Source organism: Ursus americanus, chromosome 24, assembly GCF_024610735.1.
Source record: "Ursus americanus isolate L20-20 chromosome 24, mUrsAme1.1.p, whole genome shotgun sequence".
NCBI lineage: Eukaryota > Metazoa > Chordata > Mammalia > Carnivora > Ursidae > Ursus > Ursus americanus.
In genome coordinates, this window is record NC_142150.1 from 15,960,885 (window position 1) to 15,985,995 (window position 25,111).

The window sequence follows — 25,111 nt, forward strand, 5'->3', positions numbered from 1 at the left end:
TCTACATATTTCAGGATAATATCCACTGATATATGAAATGTATAATACGTATTTATCATGTATGTGCATATACGTGTGTGTGTGTGTGTGTGTGTGTGTGTGTGTGTGTGTGTATAAAAGTTTTGTTCAGCAATGGAATATAGTACATTTTGGATGGCTCGGTTTCACTATTGCACCCCCTAACCCCACTTGGTCTCACCTTCTACCTTTATACAAGACTGGGCTGAATCAACTGATCAATAGCTTTCCTCCTTTGATATTCTATTTTTCTGGACATTTTTATAACCTTCACAAGTGAGAAAAGTGGCACGTTTTTTTTTTTTTCCAGAAGTTATTTTCTATAAGTAACATATCCTTTGGTCAGAAGGACTCTACTGCTCAGTGTTCTCACACACTTTTTCTTTTTTTCTTTTTTTTTTTTTTTTTGCTACCATAAATACGTTTAAAGAGTCATTACCACTCAGTTTCACCATAGGGCTTTCTAAGATAAGCAGTGCAGGAGAGTCAACCCAGACTTTTGGGAAGGCAGAGGCAGCCTTCGAGAGGGACAGAGTTCACTCTCCAGGCACGGTTTTCTCCACGAGACTCCTTAGGAATCAATTCTGGGTTGGTTTCCAGTATACAGTCACTGAAGAATTTCTTTACTCTTCAGCTTTGTCCTCACTTGGAGAGGAAATGATTCAGAGAGGACGCTGGGACAGAGCAGTTCTTCTAAAGCTATCCTACCCATCATCACATCAGCATTGAAGTCAGCTTCGTGTTTCCTGCCAAACTCCATGAGCTCAATTTCCATATCATTTTCCAGGGCCCTGTAAGAAGCTGTCACAAGCCACAAACAGGCCAGTAGAATAATAGGATGACAGAGTCAGAAACAACTGGAGAGGTCATCAGCACTATTCAACCCTTGTTTTAAGGAAGAAGAACTTGACAATTGTTAAGGTTAAGTGACTTGCTCAAAGTCTCAAAATGAGTAAATGACAGAGGAAAACAAACCAAAAATATCATCACCCTTCCCTGATTAATATTTATGCAATGCTTTAAATTTACAGAATGCTTCTTCCATACATACCTTATTTTATACCCATTAAATTTATTTGAATTATTGATTATTTTTATCTCCACATACAGGGAAACTAATTTGAAGTTAGGAAAGATTAAGTAACTCTTTCTGAGATCATTATCTCCAGGAAATACCAGAAGAGGGATTTGCATTCCAGTTGTTTTATTTATTTATTTGTATTTGTTTGTTTCCCTTGTCATCCATCCAATCAAGGAACAGTTGGCCTTCCTTAATCAAATTTTAATTAAGGGAAAAGTCAAGGAAAGTTATCCATAAATTAGACCCTGACGATTCAAATAGAAATCTATAGTGAAATTGATGGTTTTAAATTTACAATCCAAAGACGTGTTTTTGATTTCTACAGAACCATGACTTTAGAAATAAGCGTGTCCTAGTAAATAAATACCAACATATCCACTTCTGATTCAGCTTCAGTAAAAGAAAATTTAATATGCCTCTTTATATTAAGGAAGCTGGTGAATTTTTATTTAAAAAATAATTATTAATTGAGATAAGGTGTATTGGTAAGAAAAAGAGTATAAAAATCATCCATCCACAATGCTACAATCTGGAGATAACATTTAGTATATATGCTTTCAGATTTTTAACATTTTCTTACACATATGTATAATTCTTTAAACAAAAAATGATTATACTATATAGACTCTTTAACTACTTTAAAAAAGAGACCATAAGCATTTTCTATATGAACATATATACAGATTCATTGTTGATCACTGCTTAATATACATTTTATGGATACAAAAATATTTAATTCCCTTTTGCTACACATTTCAGTTATTTCAAGTTTGACATTATTATAAATCATGCTGCAGATGAACATCCTTGTTTATAGATACTTGCACATTTCTCTGATTATTTTCTCAGAATATATTTCCAGAATTGAATTGCCAAGTCCCAGATTATGCATATTTTTACAACTTTTTATACATTGTGGCAAATTGCCTTCCAAGGTGGGAGGGGTAGTATTCTATCCCAACACTCTGTCTTAATAATGTTTGATTTCCCTGTCTGAATACTATTGTCTGAGTTTAAGGGAATGGCTTTGATCCACATTAGCAGTATTTACCACCAAAGGCTTTAGGGGTAAAAAAGAAAGACTCATACAAGTAAGTTACATACTACTTATATCTTGCGATTTCTAGAAAACTGTAAAAAGAGTGCTACCCTCTGGATGTGCACCGTGAATATGCCTAGTATAACCGATACTAGTATATGGTTTCTAGGAACAGATGGAGACTCTTCTGGTTTGCCCTTACCAGGAGTGTGGCCATTGGCAGTACAACATAGTAATAGTAAAAGGCTTAGATCCTAGAGCTGGACTACCTTCATCCAAATGTGGACTCTATTACCTACTGGCTGTATGACTTCTGGCGATTACTGAATTTCTCTGTGCTTGTTTATTTACCCTTAAATGGGGATGACAATAGCTCCTAATTTCTAGTGTTGTAAGAGGATTGAATGAGTTATACAGGTAAAGCCCTTCAATAGTGCCTGACACATGAAAATACTAAATAAGTATTAGCCATTATTATTATTGATATTATTGTTATTAAGCTGTAGCAATATTATTGAAAACCTAACACATAGCAGATACTCAAAAGTGTTTGTTGAAAGAATAAGAAAGGAATGGTGAATGCATGTAGAGAGTTAGTTCCTGACTAGAGACAAAGATTTGGGAGCCACCTACAGAGCAATGATAGGTGAAGTTGGTAAGTGCCTGAAGGGTACTGCGAAGTAAGTTGAGGAATGAAGACCTTGACTCAGGAAATACTTCTTATACCTACTAGGAAGAAGAAAGTGAATTTGTAAAAGAAATTGAGGTGGAGATGGTGGTGGTAGTGATGAAGTAGTTGGAAAACCAGAACAGCAAACAAAGGAGCCCAATCCAGTTTGAGCAATGGGTTTGGATCTTAATGCTTGGAGATAAAGATGAAAAAGGTAGACAAGATGGAATAAGGATCCCATTGTCTCTGCTCATGACTTGAGGATTTAGAGGTGACCTGAAATGTTAGCAATAACACTTAAAAACCAGCCAAGAATTAAGGCACAACTCTTTTCAGATAATATTTGTGTTTCTTTCTAGGCTGCACTGTCCAACATGGTAGCCTCCAGTCATATATGGCTATTTAAGTTTAAATTTTACTTGATTAAAATTAAATAAAAATTTAAATTTAGTTTCTTGGTTGCACTAGTCATATTTCAAGTGTTCAATGGCCATATATGTGGCTCGTGGCTGCCATGTTGGTTGGACAGCACTGAATTAAACATTTCCATCATTTCAGAGAGTTCTCTTGGGCAGTGCTGCCTTCTGTAATCTGAAGGAGTAAGAAGTGTGGGAATATCAGACACCCTGGCAACAAAGAAACTGAGTTTTGGAGTATGGCTTTTACATTCTGAGCCTTATTTTATTTCTGAGACCAGTGTATCAGTCAGATTTCAACAGGAAGCAGAAACTGCACATAGGTTGGATCGGACAACTTGAGGAGAATTTAAAAATAGATTTTTCATTGGCTGGAGTAAAAAAGAAGCCAAAGGATGAGAGAGGGCCTATTAATGTCACTCACTAACGGCAGATTTCGAAGGAGGGACCATGGATCTATAGGGTCAAGTGAAAGATCTCCAGCACAAGTTACCTGGCAACTAGTAATGACCTGTGTTCTCAGGCACCGAGATCTCTGAGCAATTGAAGGAGGCATGTAAATAGAACTCTTGTTCTTCTCTCTGGGTAGTCTGATGTATTCCTTCTGTCTTCTTGCAAAGAGGCTCTAGGGAGCCTTTTATTGACATTTTTCCCACATTAGAAACATACTGTTTAAGATGTCCTTAGGTGGATTTCATTTTATACTCAGAGAGCCTGACTTCGACTTTTTTTTTTTTAATAATAACAGAGAACTACCCATAAGTTAGGCATTACAATATAAAATGCAAATCACAACCAGGCTTGGGCGTACCCTCAGATGACTGAGACTCAGGGGTGAGGCAGAAGAAAGGGAGAAAGCCCTCTTGGCTACACAAATGAATTTGAGGTATGAAAACTTGTTTTTCTCAAGAATGAAGAAATGCAGAGTTAAGAAGGGCAACATCTGTTTCCCTTTTGATGTCTGGATACAGTTATCAGGAAGCTTTGCTTTTTGAAAGTCAGATTGGGAGAGAAATATACATTGGTTTTGACTTTGGTCTCCTCATAAACAGACATTTTCTCACTACTGGTATTTTGGTAAGTGATTCAAGACAATCAGGAAGAAATTCTTATTCAAAGTAAGACCACCTCCCAACCCCCACCCAACTAAAAATCATGTAGCTCTTTACAATCTGTGTGGCAGATATCATTATTATTATTATTATTATTATTATTATTATTATTATTATTATTATCACATTTTGGAGATGGGGAAAATGAGACTCAGATTAAGCAGTTTGGACTGGACCACAGAGCTAATTTGCTCTGGCACTCAAACCTTTCTAATAAAAAGCTGGTGCTCTTTTGCTAAACATTTTCTGGCATATATAAAAAAGGGGTATCACTTATTTTTGTCTTGATTAAATTTTATTTGAAGAGGAAATTTGTACACATGAAACAATGAAATAGTATACCATAAATTTGAATATACTGAGAACTCATTCTAGCTTCTAAACAAATTCATTTTCTTTCCCTCCAAACTTGTTTCTCATTCTGTCTTAGTTGCCACCCTAATCTTGAATCACACAAACTAGGAACTGAGATTTTCCCCTTTCCAACTCATATTTCTGGTCCATTCTCCAAGTCATAAAGACTGATAAAGGTCTTTTTCCTCCTCTTGAACCCGATTTCTCTGATCTGATTCAGATCTTCCTTATTTCTCAACTGTTCCAGTAGCATCTTCACTGGTCTCCCTAGGTCCTGCCTCATCCTAATCTGATCCACTTTCCATCATGGTCCCTTGGAGACCTTCCTTAAAGCCATACCTGAGCATGCCATTCCCTTTATTATAGTGGTAATTCTCAAACTCCAGGTATTACATGATTTTAGCCATAGCTGCAGATTACCTATACCCAGGGCTGATTCAGCTGGCATATAGCAATATGGCCACAGCAGTTGTTAAACACTGTAAAATGATCCACTTTTTATAATTTCCCTGTTCTAAGCAATAATAACAAATCACAGGCTGGAATATGCTGGTCACATAATGTTTTTATGTAAGATTCATTAAATGCATAAGTACTAACAAAAAGAGTTATCTTTGTACCAACTAACATTGTATTAGGGTAAATATTTCACCATTAAGGAAGTATAGGACTCTAGAATAAAAGCTTAGCTCCTTAATATGATACCAACACCCACCAGAATCTGATCCCATCATCCACATCCTCTCGTACAGGGTCTTACATTTTTTTTTGTCTATAATTCTAGGTAATTATATATTTTAACAACTAGTTTAGGTCCTTGTGTAGAGTATATATTAAATAAATATGCACAGAACAACTGAATAAAAATAACGTGCCTCTCTCATCCTATTAGATGTTAAACTCCTTTAAATCAAGGATTAATGTTAGTCATTTCTCTCTCTCTCACAGTCTCTTTTTTTTTTCCTCCAGAACATTGTAGACATGATGTTTGCTGAAGTGAAGTGCTAAAAAGTATGTAGGTGAAATACACTACCGGAAATAAAAAAGTGAAGGAGAAATATGAGCCAGTGGTCGTAACAGAGGTGGTTTGACTTGAGACAGGTCTTAAAGTAAGAGTAAACAGGGAAGAATATAGGGAATTTCAGGTGCAGGAATTAATAAAAGGTTAAAAACAAAACAAAAAAAAAATAAAAGATTGAAGTGCAGGAGATCATAACTGGCTTAGCTTGAGTGGGTAGTGTGCATTTGAGAGAATGGTTTTCTGTGTAGGAAAGAATTTAACCTTGCTGAAAGAGAGGTCTGGCTTTTGCCCTTGGCTTCTGAGAGATAGTCTTGGGATATCATGCCTGGAAGGAATGTCTTTATCTGTGTGGGGCCTTTGGGTCACACTGGATAGTCTAACAATGAGATTTAGGATGAAGCCTTTGGATCACATGGTGTTGACCCACCTCTGGAATGGAGAGTGAGATCACCTATATGGGTAATCAATCATGCCTACACATGTTGGATCCCAATAAAAACTGTGGACAACAAGGTCTGGGTGAGCTTCCCTGGTTGCCAGTATTCCATGAACAGCATCACTTTGACCCAGGAGAATAACACTGCCTAATTCCACAAGAAAAGGGCAATTTTGAGCTACATATTTGAAACCCTCACGGATGCTACCCAATGGGCCTATTACCTTGGGTGATTTTTAATGTGTGTCCTTTACCTGTAACAAACTGTAACTGTGAATGGAACCATTTCCATCGTGTCCTGTGAGTCCCTCCAGTGAATAACTATACCTGAGGGTGGTTTTGAGAACTTGCAGTAGTATCAGAAGCAAGGGAAGTGTTGTGTGCATTCTTCCTTCTAACTTTGCAGTTGGCTAACTTTCGCACTTTCCAACTCAGTTTAGATCTAAAATTATGTTTAAAGCGAAATACCTGTGAAACCCTGTTATCTGGAACAGATGTAAAAGGAGTTGCTGTAGTTACAGCAGGGCCATAGGCTTCACATCTGGTTGGCTGTCCTTTCTCTTATTTGCCATTGTCATCCTCAGTCTCTTCTGCAGAAGCTAGGACTATGCAGAGCAGCCTTGCAAAACCCTCCAGCCCTGGTTAGATGCTCTGTCAGAGGCTGTTAGAGGAAGGAGAGGGAAGTAACATTTTGTGAACACCTACCGAATGTAGCGTTGCAAACTATTTCATGACATTTTTTTTTTATTATGTTATGTTAGTCACCATACAGTACATCCTTAGTTTTGATGTAGTGTTCCATGATTCATTGTTTGCATATAACACCCAGTGCTCCATGCAATACATGCCCTCCTTAATACCCATCACCAGGCTAGCCCATCCCCCCCCCCCCCAAATCCTGCAATCACCCTTGAAGGTAGGTATTTGCCCCTTTAACATGCAACGAAAATAGGCTTAGAACAATTAGGAGCTAGCCCAAGGCCACACAGTGAGTACAAGGCAGAGCTGGGATTAGAAAGTCAGCAGAAGTTCAACTTGATCCTTCAATAAAGGGAGATAACTTGGGGGCTTGAGCAGGGCAGGGATTTTACAAAATAAGCATTGGAAGAATATGTGGTGTCAGTGTGGAGCAGAGGGAAGAATGGAGGTGCTGGGAGATGGTTGAAAGATGAATAGAGTCATGGATTGCTGTGCTTCAAGCAGGCTGCTAGAGCTGCAGTATAGAAAAATTTAACTTCACAGAGTCCTGACCTTTTAGATCAGCACTGAAGAAAAGAACCTCCTGGACCATTGCTCTCTGCCCCACCTCTTTAAATAGTGAAGAAAAAGAAACATCCTCTGTGTTTAAATTTTTTAAAAAGCTATTTCATTTTAAGTCACTCATGATTTCACCTGTCAAAGGACAAGCTTTCCCAGAACTAGGGGAAAAATGAATAAAACCTAGAGAAGATCACTAAAGAGCTCTAAAACATGAAAGTGTTTCAGTGGTATCTGTGAAAAAAAAAAATGAAAATCCTGCTGACCTCTGCCAAACTGGAGTCAAAAACAACTTACTTTGTGAGATGTAATTTCTTGACTTGAAGTATTCTACACAAAGAGTAGTAACTGGCAAACAATGTGGGGAATGGGAGAGCTGATACAATAATAGCTAATGAGTGAGATCCACTAACTCTGTTATGTGCCCACCGTGCTTTCACTTATGTAGTAATCACACTGTGGGTGAGGCCGGTGTATTTATTTATTTTTTATTTATTTTTTAAAGATTTATTTATTTATTTATTCGACAGAGATAGAGACAGCCAGCGAGAGAGGGAACACAAGCAGGGGGAGTGGGAGAGGAAGAAGCAGGCTCCCAGCAGAGGAGCCTGATGTGGGGCTCGATCCCATAACGCCGGGATCATGCCCTGAGCCGAAGGCAGACGCTTAACCGCTGTGCCACCCAGGCGCCCCGAGGCCGGTGTATTTAGACTACTCAGCTGGTGTAGCACAATTGCAATTAAATCCGTTTATAATCTGTCATTTCGCGTATATTTTGTTTTCTAGAATGTAAGTTCCATAAGGGCACAGACCTGATTTGTCTTATTCTTTTACTCTTTCCTATTGAATTCCCTGATGCTCATGAGCCTTATCTCAAGTTGGTATTTGATAGATACTCTGAGAATGAACATTTAGTACATATATCCAGCCCCAAATTCAAACTCAGTTCTTCTGACCCTTAGGTAAAGTTTTAGAAAATGCAACAGGGACTTAGGATGATCATTTAGGCTACTATAAACTGGCCTCTCTTGTTTCTCAGTTGATCTTGGTTGTGCCTTCGTGCCTGACCAATCTGAACTTCAATTTCTTATCTTCAATTTCTTATCAAATCTTATCAAATGAAGTCTTGGAATTAATGACTTCTGAGGTCCCATACATTTTTGTGAAGCTGTGAATGTGTGACTTTCAGTAGTTGGTGTTTTAGATGAACTCATCTTTCATACAAGTGAAGCCTGTCATAGGTGATATTGGCCATGCTGCAAACATACTTCTGATATTATGCTGGTTTTTCCTTCCTGGCTAAGGTATCCCAACAGATCCAGTAAAATTAGGCATCTGTTCCCATTGGTGGATTTTACTACAAATAAAAAGATCTGCCTCCATGTTCTGGTTCTGTTATCACCTGATGATATTGGGCATCCTTGGCTTTCAAGTTCTCTGTCAATGATAATAATGCATAATCATAATAGCAATAACAATAATAATAACAACAATAATAAAATCTAACATTCATGGATTGTGAATGCTATAGGCTGAATGCTTGTGTATCCCTCATGAATTCGTATGTTGAAACCTCATGCCCTATGTGGTGATATTTAGAGGTGGAACCTTTTGGGAGGTGTTTAGGTGATGGTGGCAGAGCCCTCATGATTGGGATTAATGCCCTTATTAAAGAGACCCCAGAGAATTTCCTTGTCTCTTTCACCATGTGGAAGACTTGGTGAAAAGACAGCCATCTATGACCCAGGAAGCAGTCTCTCATCAGACACTGAATATACCAATACCTTGTTCCTGGACTTCCTAGCTTCTGTAGCTGTGAGAAATAAATTTATGTTGTTTATAAGCCACTCAGTCTATGGTACTTTGTTATCGCAGCCTGGGCAGACTAAGACAGCCAGGTACTATGCAATCACTTTTTATTTTTAATCTATCTGATTTGTAAGAGAATGTTATCAAGCAGATATTTTTTTATTGCCATAAATGACTATGAAGACAGAGATTTAGAAGTAACTTGCCCAGGGTCTCACATCATGAAAGTTGGTAGGAAAAGGAATTGAAGCAGATATCTCTGATCTACAGGTTTAAAGACGTTAGCCATTAGATTTATAGCTTTTGGGAGAGTGATTTGGAATGAATTTTGTTTTTTGTAGTATATAAGTCTTTGTGAAAATCTGATGGAAGTTATAGTGTGATTTCCCTAAAAAATTAATTATGATTATATTGCTCAATATTTTGGAGGCTGTGTCAAAGATTTCATAAACTTCCTAAAGTATAGCAATTCAAAATTCAGGGGAAAAAATGAAAAATGAACTCTTCCCCCAAATCTGAACTAGATTTATTCTAACAACACCTTCCGGAATAGACTTTCAGAAGCCCATGAGGAAAATCTAAGAAAAGTCATAAAGAGTGCAATTAGCCCCTTTCACCATAAGTCTGTATACTATAGGTTTAGTTGTATTGAGGGCCAAAACAATCTCCTTGCTTCCCTGTAGGCTCAGAACTCAGCCTGGTTGCTGATTACTACCATTGTCACGAGTTTCCATGTTTGCTCCAAGTTCTCAGATTTCTGTTTTTCAAGTTTAATTTGCCCGGGACATTGCAGGAAGAGAAACCGTGGGGGCATGATTAAAAGCATATGGCGTATGAGGTGGGGAGGGGGAGCAGTGAGCACAGCAGGAGGGAGGAGGATTGCTAAATTGAGTGTTTCTAATAAAGGAGAGTGGGAGAGTATTTGCTGCTTTTGCTTGGGCTAAACTGTACTGTGTAATACTCCTCTCTCTTGCCCTCTAGGCCTAGAGTGTAAGAGAAGTTTAGGGTGCTGTGATTTTTAGGGTGTCCAGTTACCACATCTATCTATCCATCTGTCTGTCTATCTATCCATCTCTCTCTCTTTCTCTTCCTCTCTCTGTCTATCTCTTCCGGGAGTGTTTTTATATATTATCTAATGATACAATGACGGGTGTGTGTGTGTGTGTGTGTGTGTGTGTGTGTGTGTGTTCTCCTGTTAAGCAAATGGAACAGTGGTGGGTCCCAAACTTGACCTGGCATCATAGCCCTTTGGGAGTGTTTTGAAGATATACATTCATGAGTTCACCCAAGACTCACTAAATCAGACTCTCAAGGGAGCCACCATTTGCCTTTAAGTATACATCCCCCTTATGTTGACAATTATCTCTGTTGGAATTTTACAGTAAAATAAAGTCTAAATGGACTCCCAGGATACTACTGCTGTAAAGGAACTTAACACCCATTGAAGTGGACACTTGCAGATTTTTGGCTGCTCAGAGTCCATTCTACCTTCTGATTATATCAGCCATGTTTCACCTTAGGAAATAATCTCTCCCAATCATGTGAAGATTTAATTGGATTTATAATGTATTAGTCTTGGGGTACCTGGGTGGCTCAGTTTGTTAAGCATCTGCCTTCAGCTCAAGTCATGGTCCCAGGGCCTTGGAATCGAGTCTCACATCTGGCTCTCCACTCAGAGGCGAGTCTGCTTCTCCCTCTCCCTCTGTGATCTCTCTCACTTTTGCTCTCTCTCAAATAAATAAATAAAATCTTAAAAAAATATATAATGGACCAGTCTTGCTCTCATCTAGCCAATGGGAAATCAAAGAGATAAACTAGGTCTGTGGTTCTCTCTCTTGAGAGTATATGAAGAGATAGAAGAGAAAAAAAAAAAAAAGAGGAAGAAGAAGGGAGGGTTGATGCTCATGTGCTCTGGCATGGACATCCTAGTTAGGCTGTGCTGGAATTCCTGCTTCCACGGTTCCCAGGGCCTCTCTGGTGCCTGCCCCTTCCTGGCCTGGTTCTCCAGGCCTCCTCTCAATTATGTGAGACATTTGAATCCTTCCAATAAATTGCTTTTAGACCTAAGTTAGCCAGACACTACTTAGTCACTTACCCCAACATCCCCCTTTCTAATTCAACACATTTATTTTATATGAGAAGTAATAGAGACCCACAGACCCTAAGTTATTTTCCTAAGGATACCCGGTTAATAAATGGTGGCATTGGGACTGGAATCTGGATCTCTTCATTTTAAGGATGAGCAATGAGTATTGGTTTGTCTTTATCAAATGGTTCCTTAATTTTGTTTAACTGTGGTGTGGTCTTCTAGATTCTTTTGGAAGTTATGCCAATAGGAATAATGTCACATTTGTAAACACAATTTCCTTTAGTTCTCAAAATATTTCATCGGCCATCAGGTCTTGCTGCCTGCTGCCCTGCCTCTGGCAAGTGCCTAATTTAGATGTTTCTAAAGAAGATGAATGCTTTTCTCCTCTGGTGTACCTGGACCAATATGCCAGATCTATGGGGAGAAGACACTTTTTCCCCAGAGCTAATGGTGTCCTGAGGCCCCAAGGTATGGTATTGATTGAGGATGGTTGGGTTGAAGAGGTGGGTCAGCCTACTATTGTAATCCTGACTTTTCCCCCAAAAGGCACTGTTGTATATAGTATGTAGAAATATTCATGGTAGTTAAACTCGTCCTCAGAGATGGAGTCTGAGCTGGTTAAAGTCTATTGGTTGAAGAAGAATTAAAAGACATAGGTAGTAGAGGTTTTTAGAGATGCTTGAAAATAATTGTTTCTCCTGATCATGATCAATTCCTCCATCTATTTCCATATCATTAAAAACACTGGGTTAATAATTGTTCTATTTTAACCCATTGTTACCATTTCACACAATTATTTTCATTTACCTAGTACTTTATCTTACATACTATCAAATTATTCTACTACCCAGAATTAGACTTCTATGAGTGAAGGCTTACTTCAAGAGGAGTTAATAACATGTCTAAGGTAATATATGCCCCATAAGTGGCAATATGGGACCAGCAACCTAGAAACCCTGAAACCCCAAACCAAGGGCTTTGTGCCCTGGCTGCCCCTTTTTTTCCTTTTAATTGCTGTCATCATGGTGGCAGTTTCTTTGGGGAAGAAAGAAAGAGATAAGCATTGACTATACTAGAGAAGGCTTCAAGTTGGATGTGAGAGTTTTCTGACTATAAATAAGACCTTACTCCATTGTGCCTCCACCACACCCTAGAGACTGAGTAATTTGTCAATCAATTTATTCATCAAAACATTTACTACTCTTTTGCTATGTGCCTCCAGTTTCAAGGGGAATGAATGATAGCACGTACCATGTTGGTTCACAAACTGGCCCCCATACATGGAGGGCAAGGAGCAAAGAAGAATAAGGCAGACCACTCCAGATTGGTAGGTGACAGTCTCAATAAGCAAAGGAACTTATAAACAGAGCTTAACTTGAGCAGCCTCAAGATGAGTCCATTTCCACACTCACCCTACAGAATCTTAAATTTATATAGAGGACTTAGGTGGGTTCAGTTACGTATTCAGTCTATTGATCTCAACAATACCTTTCTCTCTTGAGGCTACAGACATCCTCAAAACTGCTTCTAGTATGGTACATTCCAAAGACATGGGGAGGGGTGGTCAGGAGCCTCCAGTTGCCAGGGTCCAGCTCACAGGTCAACCTACAGTCACATCCTCTTGACGAGCTCCTCTAACACACCCTCAAAGAGTTTGCTGTCTAGTGGATTAGTTCTAAGGCTGAGATCAAGGAAAAGGAATTAACATTTTGAGGATAGTTAGCGTATGCTAGCTATGTATGTAATCTCAGATAATGTCTTACAGTTAGTTGTATAAGAGTCATTTTTCTCCTATAGATTCATAGCATTATGTAGTAATGCATGTACTGATCACAGTACCTGGCACTTAGTAAATTCTCAGTAATGACATCTATTAAGTAATTACTTAAACACGTGTGTGATCACTTTATACCATCTTTTTTTTTTTTTAAAAAAGATCGTCATTTCATTGTACCACGGCTTACAAGATGATTTCTGAACATCTAAGTGTGACTTACAATAAAGGCCTTCACTATCAACCTAAACAACACACCCCACCCTTGTTATTTTATATTCTACTTTGTACAATTTAGTGCAATTTTTTTTATTTGCTGGAATGAGTAAACTCCTATTTATCATTCACTATCTGATTCCAAACGTATCTCCTTTGGGAGGATTTCTTTATCCTTTCCTCCACTGAGAACTCCACTCTAGAACCTCTGTAGCACTGTAATTATGTATTTTTGTAGCTCTCTTTCCCACTAGTTAGTGAATACTTCAAGATCAGAGACTCTTTCTTAATCTCTTTTTCCTTTCAATTTGGGTCCCAGATTCAGTACGTAGGATGAGGTAAGTGTTTAGCATATGTTTGCAAATTGAGTAGGTATCCACCTATTATGAACTAGAAAATGTTGGAGTCACACTTAAAAAAAATACATATGTAGGTATAAAATGTTTTATATTAGAAGGGGCATTTTGGGAGAAGTAAAAACTGGCTTCTTTTTTTTTTTTTTCAGAAAGGAACTTTGAAATAATCTGAAATTATCTTTCAAAGGTGGATATAGTATATTAGCTCCCAGGCTGAAGTGGCGTTTGTTAAATATTTGCCAAATTTCTCCCAAAATGTTCACAATGGTTCTCTTCAATGCAATATTCATGAGTACATGTTGAACAATTGGAGGATTCAACAGCATTTTAACATCAGTGTTAAGTAAGCACATACTATTGCCAGGGACTGTTTTAGACATGTTAGCGTAAAGTCAAGATGGATAAAATAGAGTCCCTACCCTCAAGAAACTCATGGTCCAATTGGGGAGACAGAGACACATATATATTGAGATGCTTTTGACTACAACCAATGGAAACCAATTTGATCTGCTCTAAGTTAAAGAAAGGGAATTTACGAAAAGAAGATATGCTTGTCTTAGTAAGGCCACAGGCAAGAATACACCTGGAACTAGGGGAGAGACTGGACACAGGACCTAGAAAGCTATCAAGACTCTCTTCTTGGATTCTGCTCCTCCCTAACTGTCTGCTTCTTCTGCTTTTCCTGGACACAGTCACCTGTGCTCCTCTGATTATTGTGACAGAAAAGCGCTGGCCATGTCATGCCACTTTTGCTTTTATAACACAGTCAAACCTCTTACAGTGCTTCTCAATCTCTCTGTCTTTCCATCCTCTAGTCCTCTACTTCCCCATCTCTGTCTTGCTCCTAATTTTAAATTCTTAGAAAAGGCTCTGCTTGGCCCAACTTGTCAGGTGGCTACTTTTGAGCCAATCAGTTATAGACAGAGTGGGTTACCTTTAAAAGGTGGGTTTGGGGAATCTCCCTCTGTGATCTGTTACTCTCTAAGATGTTGATTTTCATAGTAAGAAGTTGGGCAGACAATCCAATAGGGGCCTTGCATACAGCAAAGTATAATGTATTATGAAGTAATATGATGTAAGGGGGCATGAGAGCTTAATTCATGTTAATTCTGGTTTTAAGGTGTATGGCATGAAGGTGTTGGCCATAAAATAAAGAACTTGTGAGGGGTTGGTATTTGGTTTGGGTCTTTAAGAGGGATGTGGCACAGCAATCCCTGAGTCTAGAATGCTTTAAAGCTATAACAGAGTAAGTAAAAATTAATAGCATGCAGGCAAATCACCTAAGTACTTGCAATTCTGAAAAGAACTCTCTGGAGGAAATGTATGCTATAAATCTCATAAAAATAAATGAAAAATAATGTTGGTTATCAAAAACTAAGTGGGAGAGTATATTGTGTACTCAGGAAAGAGTATCCTTTTTTCTTCCTCGTAGCTCTGTTATAGAAAGTGTTAAGACATATTACCACACAGGCTCTTGATTTGAAAATGATCCATGAGCTATGAAATATTAGTGGGAGTGAGTATATTGGTGCTATGACCATTCTGGGATATTAAAATGCCATTGACATCCATAACTACCAATGTATAAAAATAACAAATGCTAATGAAATGACCCAAGTGCTGAGAGCATGCAGTTTGGCCCTTGTCAACATTTTCTTCATGAAATATAAGCCACTCTGCTTCTCTTGCTTACGTCACACTGTCCAGGAGAATATGCACTTCATTATTCCGCTGCTATCCATCAAAACTTCTATGCCCAAAAAGTATTAGGGGGAAACAGTGCCTTATCTTTTTCCCTTTTTGGCAGACCAAAGAGCTTATTGAATAATGGAGTTAATATTTTGGACTAAGGAAATGATTCCCTGGGCCCAGATAGTTTGATTATATGTTTGGATTTATCAGCAAATATTGTTATGGACTACATGTTTGTGTCTCCCCAAAATTCATATGTTGAAGCCCTAATCCCCAGTGAGATGGCATTAGGATGTGGGGTTTTTGGAAGGTAATTAGGTTTAGATAAAGTCACAAGGGTGGAGCTCCCGTAATAGTATTAGTGTCCTTATAAGAAGAGAAAGAAGCAAGAGCTTGCTCTCCTAGCTCTGTGAGGTTATAGCCAGAAAGTGGCTATCTACAAGCCAGATAGGAGTCTCTCACCAGATGTCTTCTCTGCCAGTGACTTGATCTTGGATTTCCCAGCCTCCATAAATGTGAGAAATAAATGTTTGTTGTTTAAGCCACCAGTCTATGGTATTTTTGTTATAGCAGTTCAAACTAAGACACTATTCTTCCCTGATGAAGCCTCAATGATATATTCTTTGTAATAAGAAACAAGTTTGGCATTTATTTAATAATAACCTGTGGCTATAGTTGACAGCCATGCACTGAGGGTTATAAATTACATATATATATGTATATATGTACATATATTTACATATGTATGTATATGTATACACACATATAATTTTAAATTTTGGAAAACAATCAGAGGTGAAAAAAATGACATTCTTTGGGTGGTTTATTAAGTATCTATTGAATACCTACTGTACAGAGCATTGCTTCAAATACTAAGAATTGTCAGGAATAGATGCTAAGGAGTTATGAGCTAATGTTCTTCTCATAGAAGAGGAGACACATGAAATAAATGATATGAGAATGGTTACAGGGAAATATATCAGTGCCTGCTAAATATCATCTAAGTACAAACTGAGTAGAAAATGCCAAGAGAAAACAATGTTAAAGCCATCAAGACTTCAGCAGATGCATAAGAAAAAATAGTCAACAGATAATTCACAAAAGTGAAAATATTGCTCATTTACAAAGCTGGAGGGATGTTTATTTTCATCAGTAATTGAGGAAATGCAAATCAAACCAATAACACTGAGTAACCCCATCAAGTTGGTGACTTCTCTTTTGCTTTGTAAAGAAAATACTTCTTGCAGGCAAGGTTGCACGGCCCGTTGGGGAGTTACTTGGCAAGATGTAACAAGCATCTTCAAATATTCACACCCTTTGACTCCGGTAATTCCAATTCTGGGAACCTTTATCCTAAAGAAATAGCTAATTCTAAAAAACAAAAAAGCTTTTTGAGGTGAACAGCAGTGCCTTATTAATGGTGAAAAGTTGAAAACAACATAAATTCCTGATTTGGGGAATGATTAAGTATATTATGATAAATCTACTTAAGAACAACATTTATTGAGTGCTTACACTGTGACAGATTCTGCCTTTAATTTTTATAAAAACCTTATTATTCCAATTTTACAGATAGGAAACTGAGCCATAGAGAGGATAAATAACATGCTCAGGGTCACCCAAGTAACATGTGGCAAGGCAGGGATTCAAGTTTATTTTATAGTATTTAATAATGTTTATACAGCATACATAATACATGAAAAACATTTACAAAAGTATTAAATTAAAACAGCCCAATACAATGTGAGACCATCATATGATTCAAAGCTATGCTCAAAACCAAACATATATATATATATATATATATATATATATATATATATATATATATATATATACATAGATGATAGGTAGATAGATAGATATAGATATATATTCTAAATTTTGCTGGTTTTGAATGTCTTCCTTTTGATTCTACATCATTCTCCTATTTCCCACTGCTTCTTTAAATGACTCTTTCTCTACCATCTAGATTGATTTTCTGCCCCTCTTCCTGCCTACATACATCATGTAATTTATAAATGACTTCTCATCTTTGCTTAGGCTATCCCCTGCTCTCACTCTTCTGTAGATATTTTTCAAAGCCCAATGTCAGTTCTACTTCCTCCAAGATCTAAGATCGCTCCAGCGCATGCTGACTACTCAGTTCTCCAACATCCCTTGCACTGATAGATGACCTGTCACGACTTTTCCACTCTGTCCCACACTGTCTCATTTACTCATTGCTTCATGGGTATTTGTGTGTTCTCTCAACTGGCTTGCCTGCTCCTTGAGGACAGAAGTGACTTTATATGTCTCTTTATCTCTCTAGCAGCTCTTATCAGAGAATTGAGCAAAAAGAAGGCAAGGCCCTGAACACACGTTGATTCAGTGAAACGAGTTTTAAGTTCTAAAATCATTGTTAAAGGCTAATTGTTGTTATATTTGTTGCTTTTGCTTTAAAATAGAGAAAATTTTAACAGGGCCTTATTTCAAATACTAAGAAGAAGTCTGATAGAGAAGTCGGACTTCAACACTTAAAAGAATAATAGAATATTCAAACTGGAAAAGACCTTTAGGATCGCGCAGTTCAACTCCTCATTTTGCCAATAAGGAAAATGAGACCCAGCACTGGCCCAGGTTCTACAGAAGTAGAATTAGAACTAGAATCCAGGGCTCACACTTCCCAAATGGGAGCTGGGATGGACCAAAATGACACTGCACTGTTCCCAACCACATTTAGGTAACTCCTCTGTTCCCCTGGGGCTCCATTCCATACTTCCCTGTTTTCCATTTTTGTTTTTTGGGTTTTTTTCTAGTCCAAAACATGAATTGCAAAGCCAAATCATTCTCAAAACCCAAAGGTCCTGAAATAACCTCCTTCCCTGCTAAGGAAGAGAAGAGAGAGTTTACTGAACCCCTTTTTCTTTCCTTTTGGCCCTCCTGATTTTCTGCAAACTCTGGCACAGTCAGACTGCCCAACGAGACAACCTTTGCAAGATTTTGCATTCAAAAGTTTTAGGTTTTATTAGAAAGAGCTGTAACATTTTGACCACAGTACATCAAGCCCTCTGACATGCAGCCACATGGCCAACTGAGAGCCTTTGAACCCATAATTTGACACTTGTTTTTATTTTTAAAAATTCATTAATCTTCATTAGATATCTCACTCTCCATCCAGGTCAACAATGGCATTTCCTGATCCCACCATCTTTTTTGGGAAAATTTTTTTTTCTCTGATGACTTGGGTGAATGTGCATACACATTCACAAGATCATGCTTCCTAAATGAATTTTATTATGTAACATATGGTGGAAAATTAAAAAGGCGTGCAGCAGTCACTAAGGTGTGCTAGCTAGCAGTCCCTCACTGATAGCGACTCCTGGTGGTCCGCCATGGGCAGAGCTGGGGCCTGGTAGCTCACATTACCTCCAGCTCAGGACAGTATTCTCTGAGAAATGATTGACTGTGACTTTTCATGCTTCCCTGAAGCCTGCTAATGGAATCTCGCATGATGATGCAGAAGGCAGCTTGCATTGCAACACACTGTAATCTGGCTGGAATTAAATGAGCTTAAATAACAAATGCTCAGATCGTGGTTACTAATTAAGAGTGATGCCAGAATGCCTATAAGTTTTACATATGTTCCTCATTTGGCTGAAATTTTGACAATGAGTAATGCAACACAGACTTGGTCACCTGACCTCCAGGCAGCCGTGCTAGTTGGCTGGGAGCTAAGATCCCAGTGAAAACCCTGGAACTGTGAGTCAGACTGTGCCCTAAAGACCATTGCATTAACCAGGGTAACCAGTCTGGGCATGTTGTATGTGTTGAGGGGGTGGGAGGGGGAGGGTTGATAGGGGGTGCTTTGCCTTGCAATGAGGTAAGAACAGATGCCAAGACTAGATACTAGGAGGGGATAAATAATTAATAAAGGCCTTCACCCCCTAGCAGGTAAATACATTTAAGTGTGTCTTACATATATTTTGTACCCAGGAAATAAGAGAAGACTGAATCCAAAGAGAAATATCATGTACTTTGTGGCCACCCCTCTCCAGTGACTTTCTTAGAAGATGTTCTAAGAAAGATGTTTAGAATCTTGCAATAAGATTATAAACTATACAGCTTCAAGTGCAAGACTTGCCCCTCAGCACAGCCAAAGTTCATTACTGGTGAGATGCAGACCCTTCACCAACTTTTCAACTTCTCTCCCTTGGGCTCTGCTCATCACTGCTTTTGTCTGTCTTTCCTTGTTCTAAACCTTAGCCCTGCTCCCTGTTACATGCCGGTTCCAGATATATAACAGATTTCTCTTACTTGGTCTTGAACCTTGTTCTGGGATTTACCTCAGCACGTGGTCAACACTGGGATGTGATCTAATCTCATGAGACTCACCTGGTCTTTGCTAGTTTTGGCTTCACCACAGTACCACCCCCAGTTCCCTCCAATCGTATCCCTGATACTATAACAAAGTTTCAATTGCAATTAATCATTTTTTTTAGTTTTTGTATCATTTTTCATAGTTCTTGTAGCTATGTCTCTATCTTACTCTCAGCCTGCTTCTCACATCTGTATAACCTGCCTGGTCACATAGGACCCTTCCCCTGGGAGGACTGTTCAGAGATTCTATCATCACAGTTTGGTGGCAAAGAGCATAGGCTTTACATCAGACAAACCTATGTTCTAATTTTGGGCTTTTCCAACTGTGACAGATGACTTTTTCTAAGTCTCAGTTTCTCCTCTATAAAGTGTAGATAATAATACCTGCTAACACAAAGTTATTGTGAAGATTAAAGGAAATAATGTACCCACCACATTTAGCACAGGACTGGTACAAACAGGCAGTCAAAAATAGTAACTAATAATATTATTAACATTCCTCTCCTTGTCTGGTTACTTTCTTTGTGACCTGAATTTTTGGTGTGAGTCAACAGTATTGGGTGGTAGGAAGTAGAGATGAATTTAGTAGATTGTTGAACATTCTAAAACTTCTTCAGTGCTATACAAGAATTGGGCCATTGTTATAGTCATCCAAAATTCAGACCTTTGATAAAAAAAAAAAATTAATACATCAGTAGTCAGACAGACTTCCTTTCCCACCTTGGACCAGCTTTCACAGAATCTCTCCCACGTTATCATAATGAGATTGGGACAAATCTGACAAAAAGTAAACATGACTTTTGGGTTGGGGACTAGGGAATTCTAAGAGCAAATAGCAACTCAAGTTACTGTAGAGTATGTAAGACAGATGTGAAGGCCCAACAATATAATTTCCCTCTGTGTTAAAGCTGGTGAACCGTAGAAGACAGCTTTAACTAAAGAGAAAATCTACCAAGGTCTCCTGACGGGAGTTGTGTTATATGAATGGAGTGAGTTTTAATTTTAATTTGCAGATATGAGCTCTGTAACACAGCACCACTGTCACCAGCAACCCTGGCTTTGTCAGAATGGCTCTACCTCTTAGTAACCCTAGTAGCTTGGCATCAGAGACTCGAGTTTCAGTGTACTAAATATTTACCAAGAGCCTATTGGCCATATGTCATTGGAGTGTGTGTGGTGACAGACTCACTACTCGGCACCTTTACAAGTGGATTCTGTAGGATCTGCAGGGTTCTGCAGGCTCATAGATCCTTTAATAACCAAGTCTTTTGTTCTTTTTTGTCCTCCTGTTTGCTAAGCTGATATCAATATCATATGCAGGTTTCGGAGGGAGTGAACTTGTTCAGTCATTCCTCCTTCTATATTCTTTCTTCTGGGGGTGCCACGAAGGGTATCAGTATTTCCTATTCATTGCTTATTTATCTGACCATACTTGTTTTAGCTAGTGTGCAGGTGCAGAGGCATTTTCCTTCAGAAAACGAAATTATTCTGAGAGTTGAATTCTGCTTACTTTGTTTATTTGCCAATGAGTTCTGATTCATTTTATGCTGTTTTAAGGAAAACTTATCTGGAATCATGAACTTTGGATTTAAACTTGTTGGGTCTTCAAATGGAAAGCCATTCCATGGAGAAAATATAGCAGTTTATGACATTAAGCACCACTTGAGAAATGTTTTGAAATAAATTGTATAACTGATTGGAATTGACTAATCCTATGAGGAATCAGATATTCTCCCTCTTAATACCCCAGATCCACACAACAGACATTTCTTGAGTGTCTGCTATGTTTTTCTCTCTTTGCAAAGCATGGAGCTAAAACGATCAATAAGACTGTTTTTGCTCGGGGTCATGGGACTGGTTCTTTAAGTTTTTTGAAACTGATGGTTTTTTTTCCCCATGCCTTTACTTATGTAAAATGACAACGTTTATTTCTAGAGAAACTTACTTAAAGCAAACATACTGTTAAGAGTACATAAATCCATAGTTTTATCAGCTATTTAGGGCCAATGTGACTTTTCATTCTCCCACTATCTTTACAATCTATAATCTTTATAGATTTATAATAATGGATCTACATGTGAGTTTTTCAACTAGTATTTGTATATGAGCTATTACTGACTTTTGATTCTGCAAGGAACCTGGATATCATTTCATTTTCCAGCAGGTGAGGGAAAAATGAATATCTTGATCTGAATTTAAGCCTATTAAAGGCCCTGATGCTCAGTATTCCTCAACTGATGCTATTTTACATGTATTGTGTGAAAGGAAGACGTGTCATTATTTCAGAGTTTCAATCATTCTGAATTTGAGCACCAAAGCAAGGAGAGCCCTGGAGAGTTAAGTTTGGATCGGATTTCAGCCATGGCCCAATATCTACTTTCCTCATAGTCCAGTACCATCCGTATATGTATATACTCAATATTGCTAAGTAATCATGTTTAAGAATATCAAAATCCTGATTATGCAAATGATAATAGATGATAATAAATGAAGTAAGAAAAATTACTTGCTGGCTATAGCCAATCACATTAAATATTCTAATGTATCAGTAGGTAGCGCGCATTATAGGAGGCAGTGGTTTTGTCTACCACCCTAGAACAGGCAAAGGTGGAAAACAACATGTGTTTCAATATAATAAAACAGCATGCACTGGTTGTATTATGTGTGGCACTTAATGTTATAATCAGTTTCAGTTTACTGTGTGATCTATATGCATAATCTTTAAGTGCTTAAGAAATGAGGTATTCTGGGGGCGCCTGGGTGGCACAGCGGTTAAGCGTCTGCCTTCGGCTCAGTGTGTGATCCCGGCGTTATGGGATCGAGCCCCACATCAGGCTCCTCCGCTATGAGCCTGTTTCTTCCTCTCCCACTCCCCCTGCTTGTGTTCTCTCTGTCGCTGGCTGTCTCTATCTCTGTCAAATAAATAAATAAAATCTTAAAAAAAAAAAAAGAAATGAGGTATTCTGGTTAGTGCATAAGTAATATCAGTGGAGAGAGCTCAGACTTGAGAATTAAGTGCTAAAGTTGCTATTCCTGGTTTTACTACTTAATTTTAAAGACTTTCACATATTCAATCTCATTATCTTGTTATGACCAAAATGTAGAGATTGTCCAGGTACCAGTGATTTCAACACAACTGGTTGATCACAAGTAATAATGCTAGAAGCTGATATTTACATTGTGTTTACTAAGTGCCAAGCACTTTTTAAGTGTTCTCCATATATGTATTTACTCACAGCACCCCTAGGTAGGCACTATTTTTTCTCTGTTTAATAGTTAGGAAATCGAGCCACGGATGTAATAATTTAATTGCATATAGCTTCAGGCTTGTGTAGGGAGAAGTCATTGATTCCAGTTCCTTACTTTGTGAACTTGAATATCTTATGCATATATCACTGATTCATTAATTTGGTTAATTCAACAATATTTACACAGAGCTTAGTCTGGGCGGGGCATAGTGCTCTCTCTTGGGGGACAGCAAGCACAGGACGTCTGACCAGGATATTGTAGTCCAGTGAAGAGAAAGATGAGCAAGCAGATAATCACACTTTAGGAGTATCATGAGGTGCTAAGGAGCATACCACAAGAGGATATAATCTTGGTAGAAGCCATGAAAATGTGGCATGTGTGTGCGCACCCATGTGTACATGGGAAATGAGAACATGGTAAAGGTTGGAAGGAAAAAAAGTAGAGAGCAAGAACATTGCAGGCTGAACACAATATTTAATACTATCTCAGAGGCAATGAAAATTATTCATCTTGGTTAGATCAGATTGGGTGGTCAAGGATAAAGTGAGTGATTGAGAGAGAAAATAAAACTGGAGAAAGTCTGGAACAGCCAAATCACAAAAGTCTTTATTTTAAACCATGTAAAGTAGTTTGGATTTTATCTTCAAGACAACCCTCTATCCCCTTGTACCATGTCCATGCTATTCATTGCTAATCAGCTGTGACAACGAGCTTCAGAATCCTTCTCAACACAGCTTTCTAAAGGTAGCCCGTAAAAATGAATAAGAGTTGGCAATGAAGTTGAATTTATAAAGGTTATTGTTCTCAATGCAATTCTAGAAACATTATTTCATTTCATGCTTATTTTACAGATGAGGAAACTGAAGTTCATTGAAAGAAAAAAGTTACATTTCTTCCATTTAGACTTGAGGTAAGAAAAGTGGGCCCCTGGCTTATTCTCCCAAGATGACAGCTCTATGTTCTTGACTCTATCAGTCCTAAGCAGGGGATCAAGCTCCACAGCTCCAGCCATCTGGGAAATACCAAGTCAGACTCCATTCTGGTGTTTGTCCACTGCAGAATTCAACACAATTGTGTGTGTGTGTGTGTGTGTGTGTGTGTGTGTGTGTGTGTGTGTGAGCTAATGGCTGGGCTATTTTCCTTTTCTGTTTCTAGACATGGAAGTGTTTATTCCACTTTCTCCTGTATCGGGTAAGAGATCTTGTTGTCTTCAATTGAGCTGGGTTCATTGAGGAGCTAAGTTTGTTTGTTCATAACTCTGGGTGTGGAAGGTTGAGGTGATAAGAAGGCTTGTTCATAACTCTGGGTATGAAAGTAACACCACCTATTTTACAGCTTCTCTTCCTTTTCCTTTACACACAACAGCTGATTATGCTTTCTCTTGGACGATAGGACTTGAATGCTTCTAAAGAGCTTCAGAACACACAAAGTTTATCTTCAGGAGTGGGGGTAAGAGAATTTCCATGCCTCAATGTCATGTACTCTTCCATAAATGAGAACTCTTTGGAACTTTTCTTGGTGAAATTGGTGAAAATAAAATCAAATGAAAGTTACACTGATGAAGAAATTAAGGCTCAGGTGTTGAACGAATTCCCCACGGTCACAGAGCTAGGAAATGCACAGTCAGGGTTTGCGTGTTTGTCCTAGTGATTCCACACCCTGTGTTCCAGCCCTTGTACCAGGTGGCTGCTAGAATACTATTATCTCTGAGGAGTAAGCTGCTATTTTCAGTCATGATTATGGTGGCATTATGGCATTATGGGAGGCAGCATGGACTTGAGCCAGGCTCTGTGGCTGGGCTGGCTTGAATATGACCTCAGGCAAGTCGCTTAGCCTCTCAAACCCAATTTTCTTACCTGTATAATGCGAATCATACTTCTCTGGCTGGCTTGTTAGGACAGTTGCACTAGATCAATGTCTTCCCAATTTGTAGGTTTACAGAATCACCTGGAAGAGTTGTTAAAACAGAGACTGCTGACCCCATCCCAGAGTTTTTGATTTTGCGGGTCAGGAATAGGGGCTAATAATTTATATTTCTTACAAATTCCCAGGAAGTACTCATGCTGCTGGTCCAGGGATGGCACTTTGAGAACCCTTGTATTAGATCATGTATAAAGCACCTCTTTTAGTGAGTAGTTTGCTCAGTGTAAGTCATTCCTTTCC

At 38.4% G+C, this 25,111-nt stretch overlaps 1 protein-coding gene across 6 annotated transcripts in view; it reads left to right on the forward strand.

Annotated features, from left to right (window-relative positions):
- The window catches only part of LOC148107847 (uncharacterized), a 638,616-nt gene that overhangs the window by 117,386 nt on the left and 496,119 nt on the right, over positions 1-25,111 (forward strand). For all 6 annotated transcript variants that reach the window (XM_087855366.1, XM_087855368.1, XM_087855367.1 and 3 more), the window contains one exon: positions 23,800-23,858. In XM_087855366.1, the coding sequence (XP_087711492.1) occupies positions 23,800-23,858 (59 nt within the window). The remainder of the gene's footprint in view (positions 1-23,799; positions 23,859-25,111) is intronic.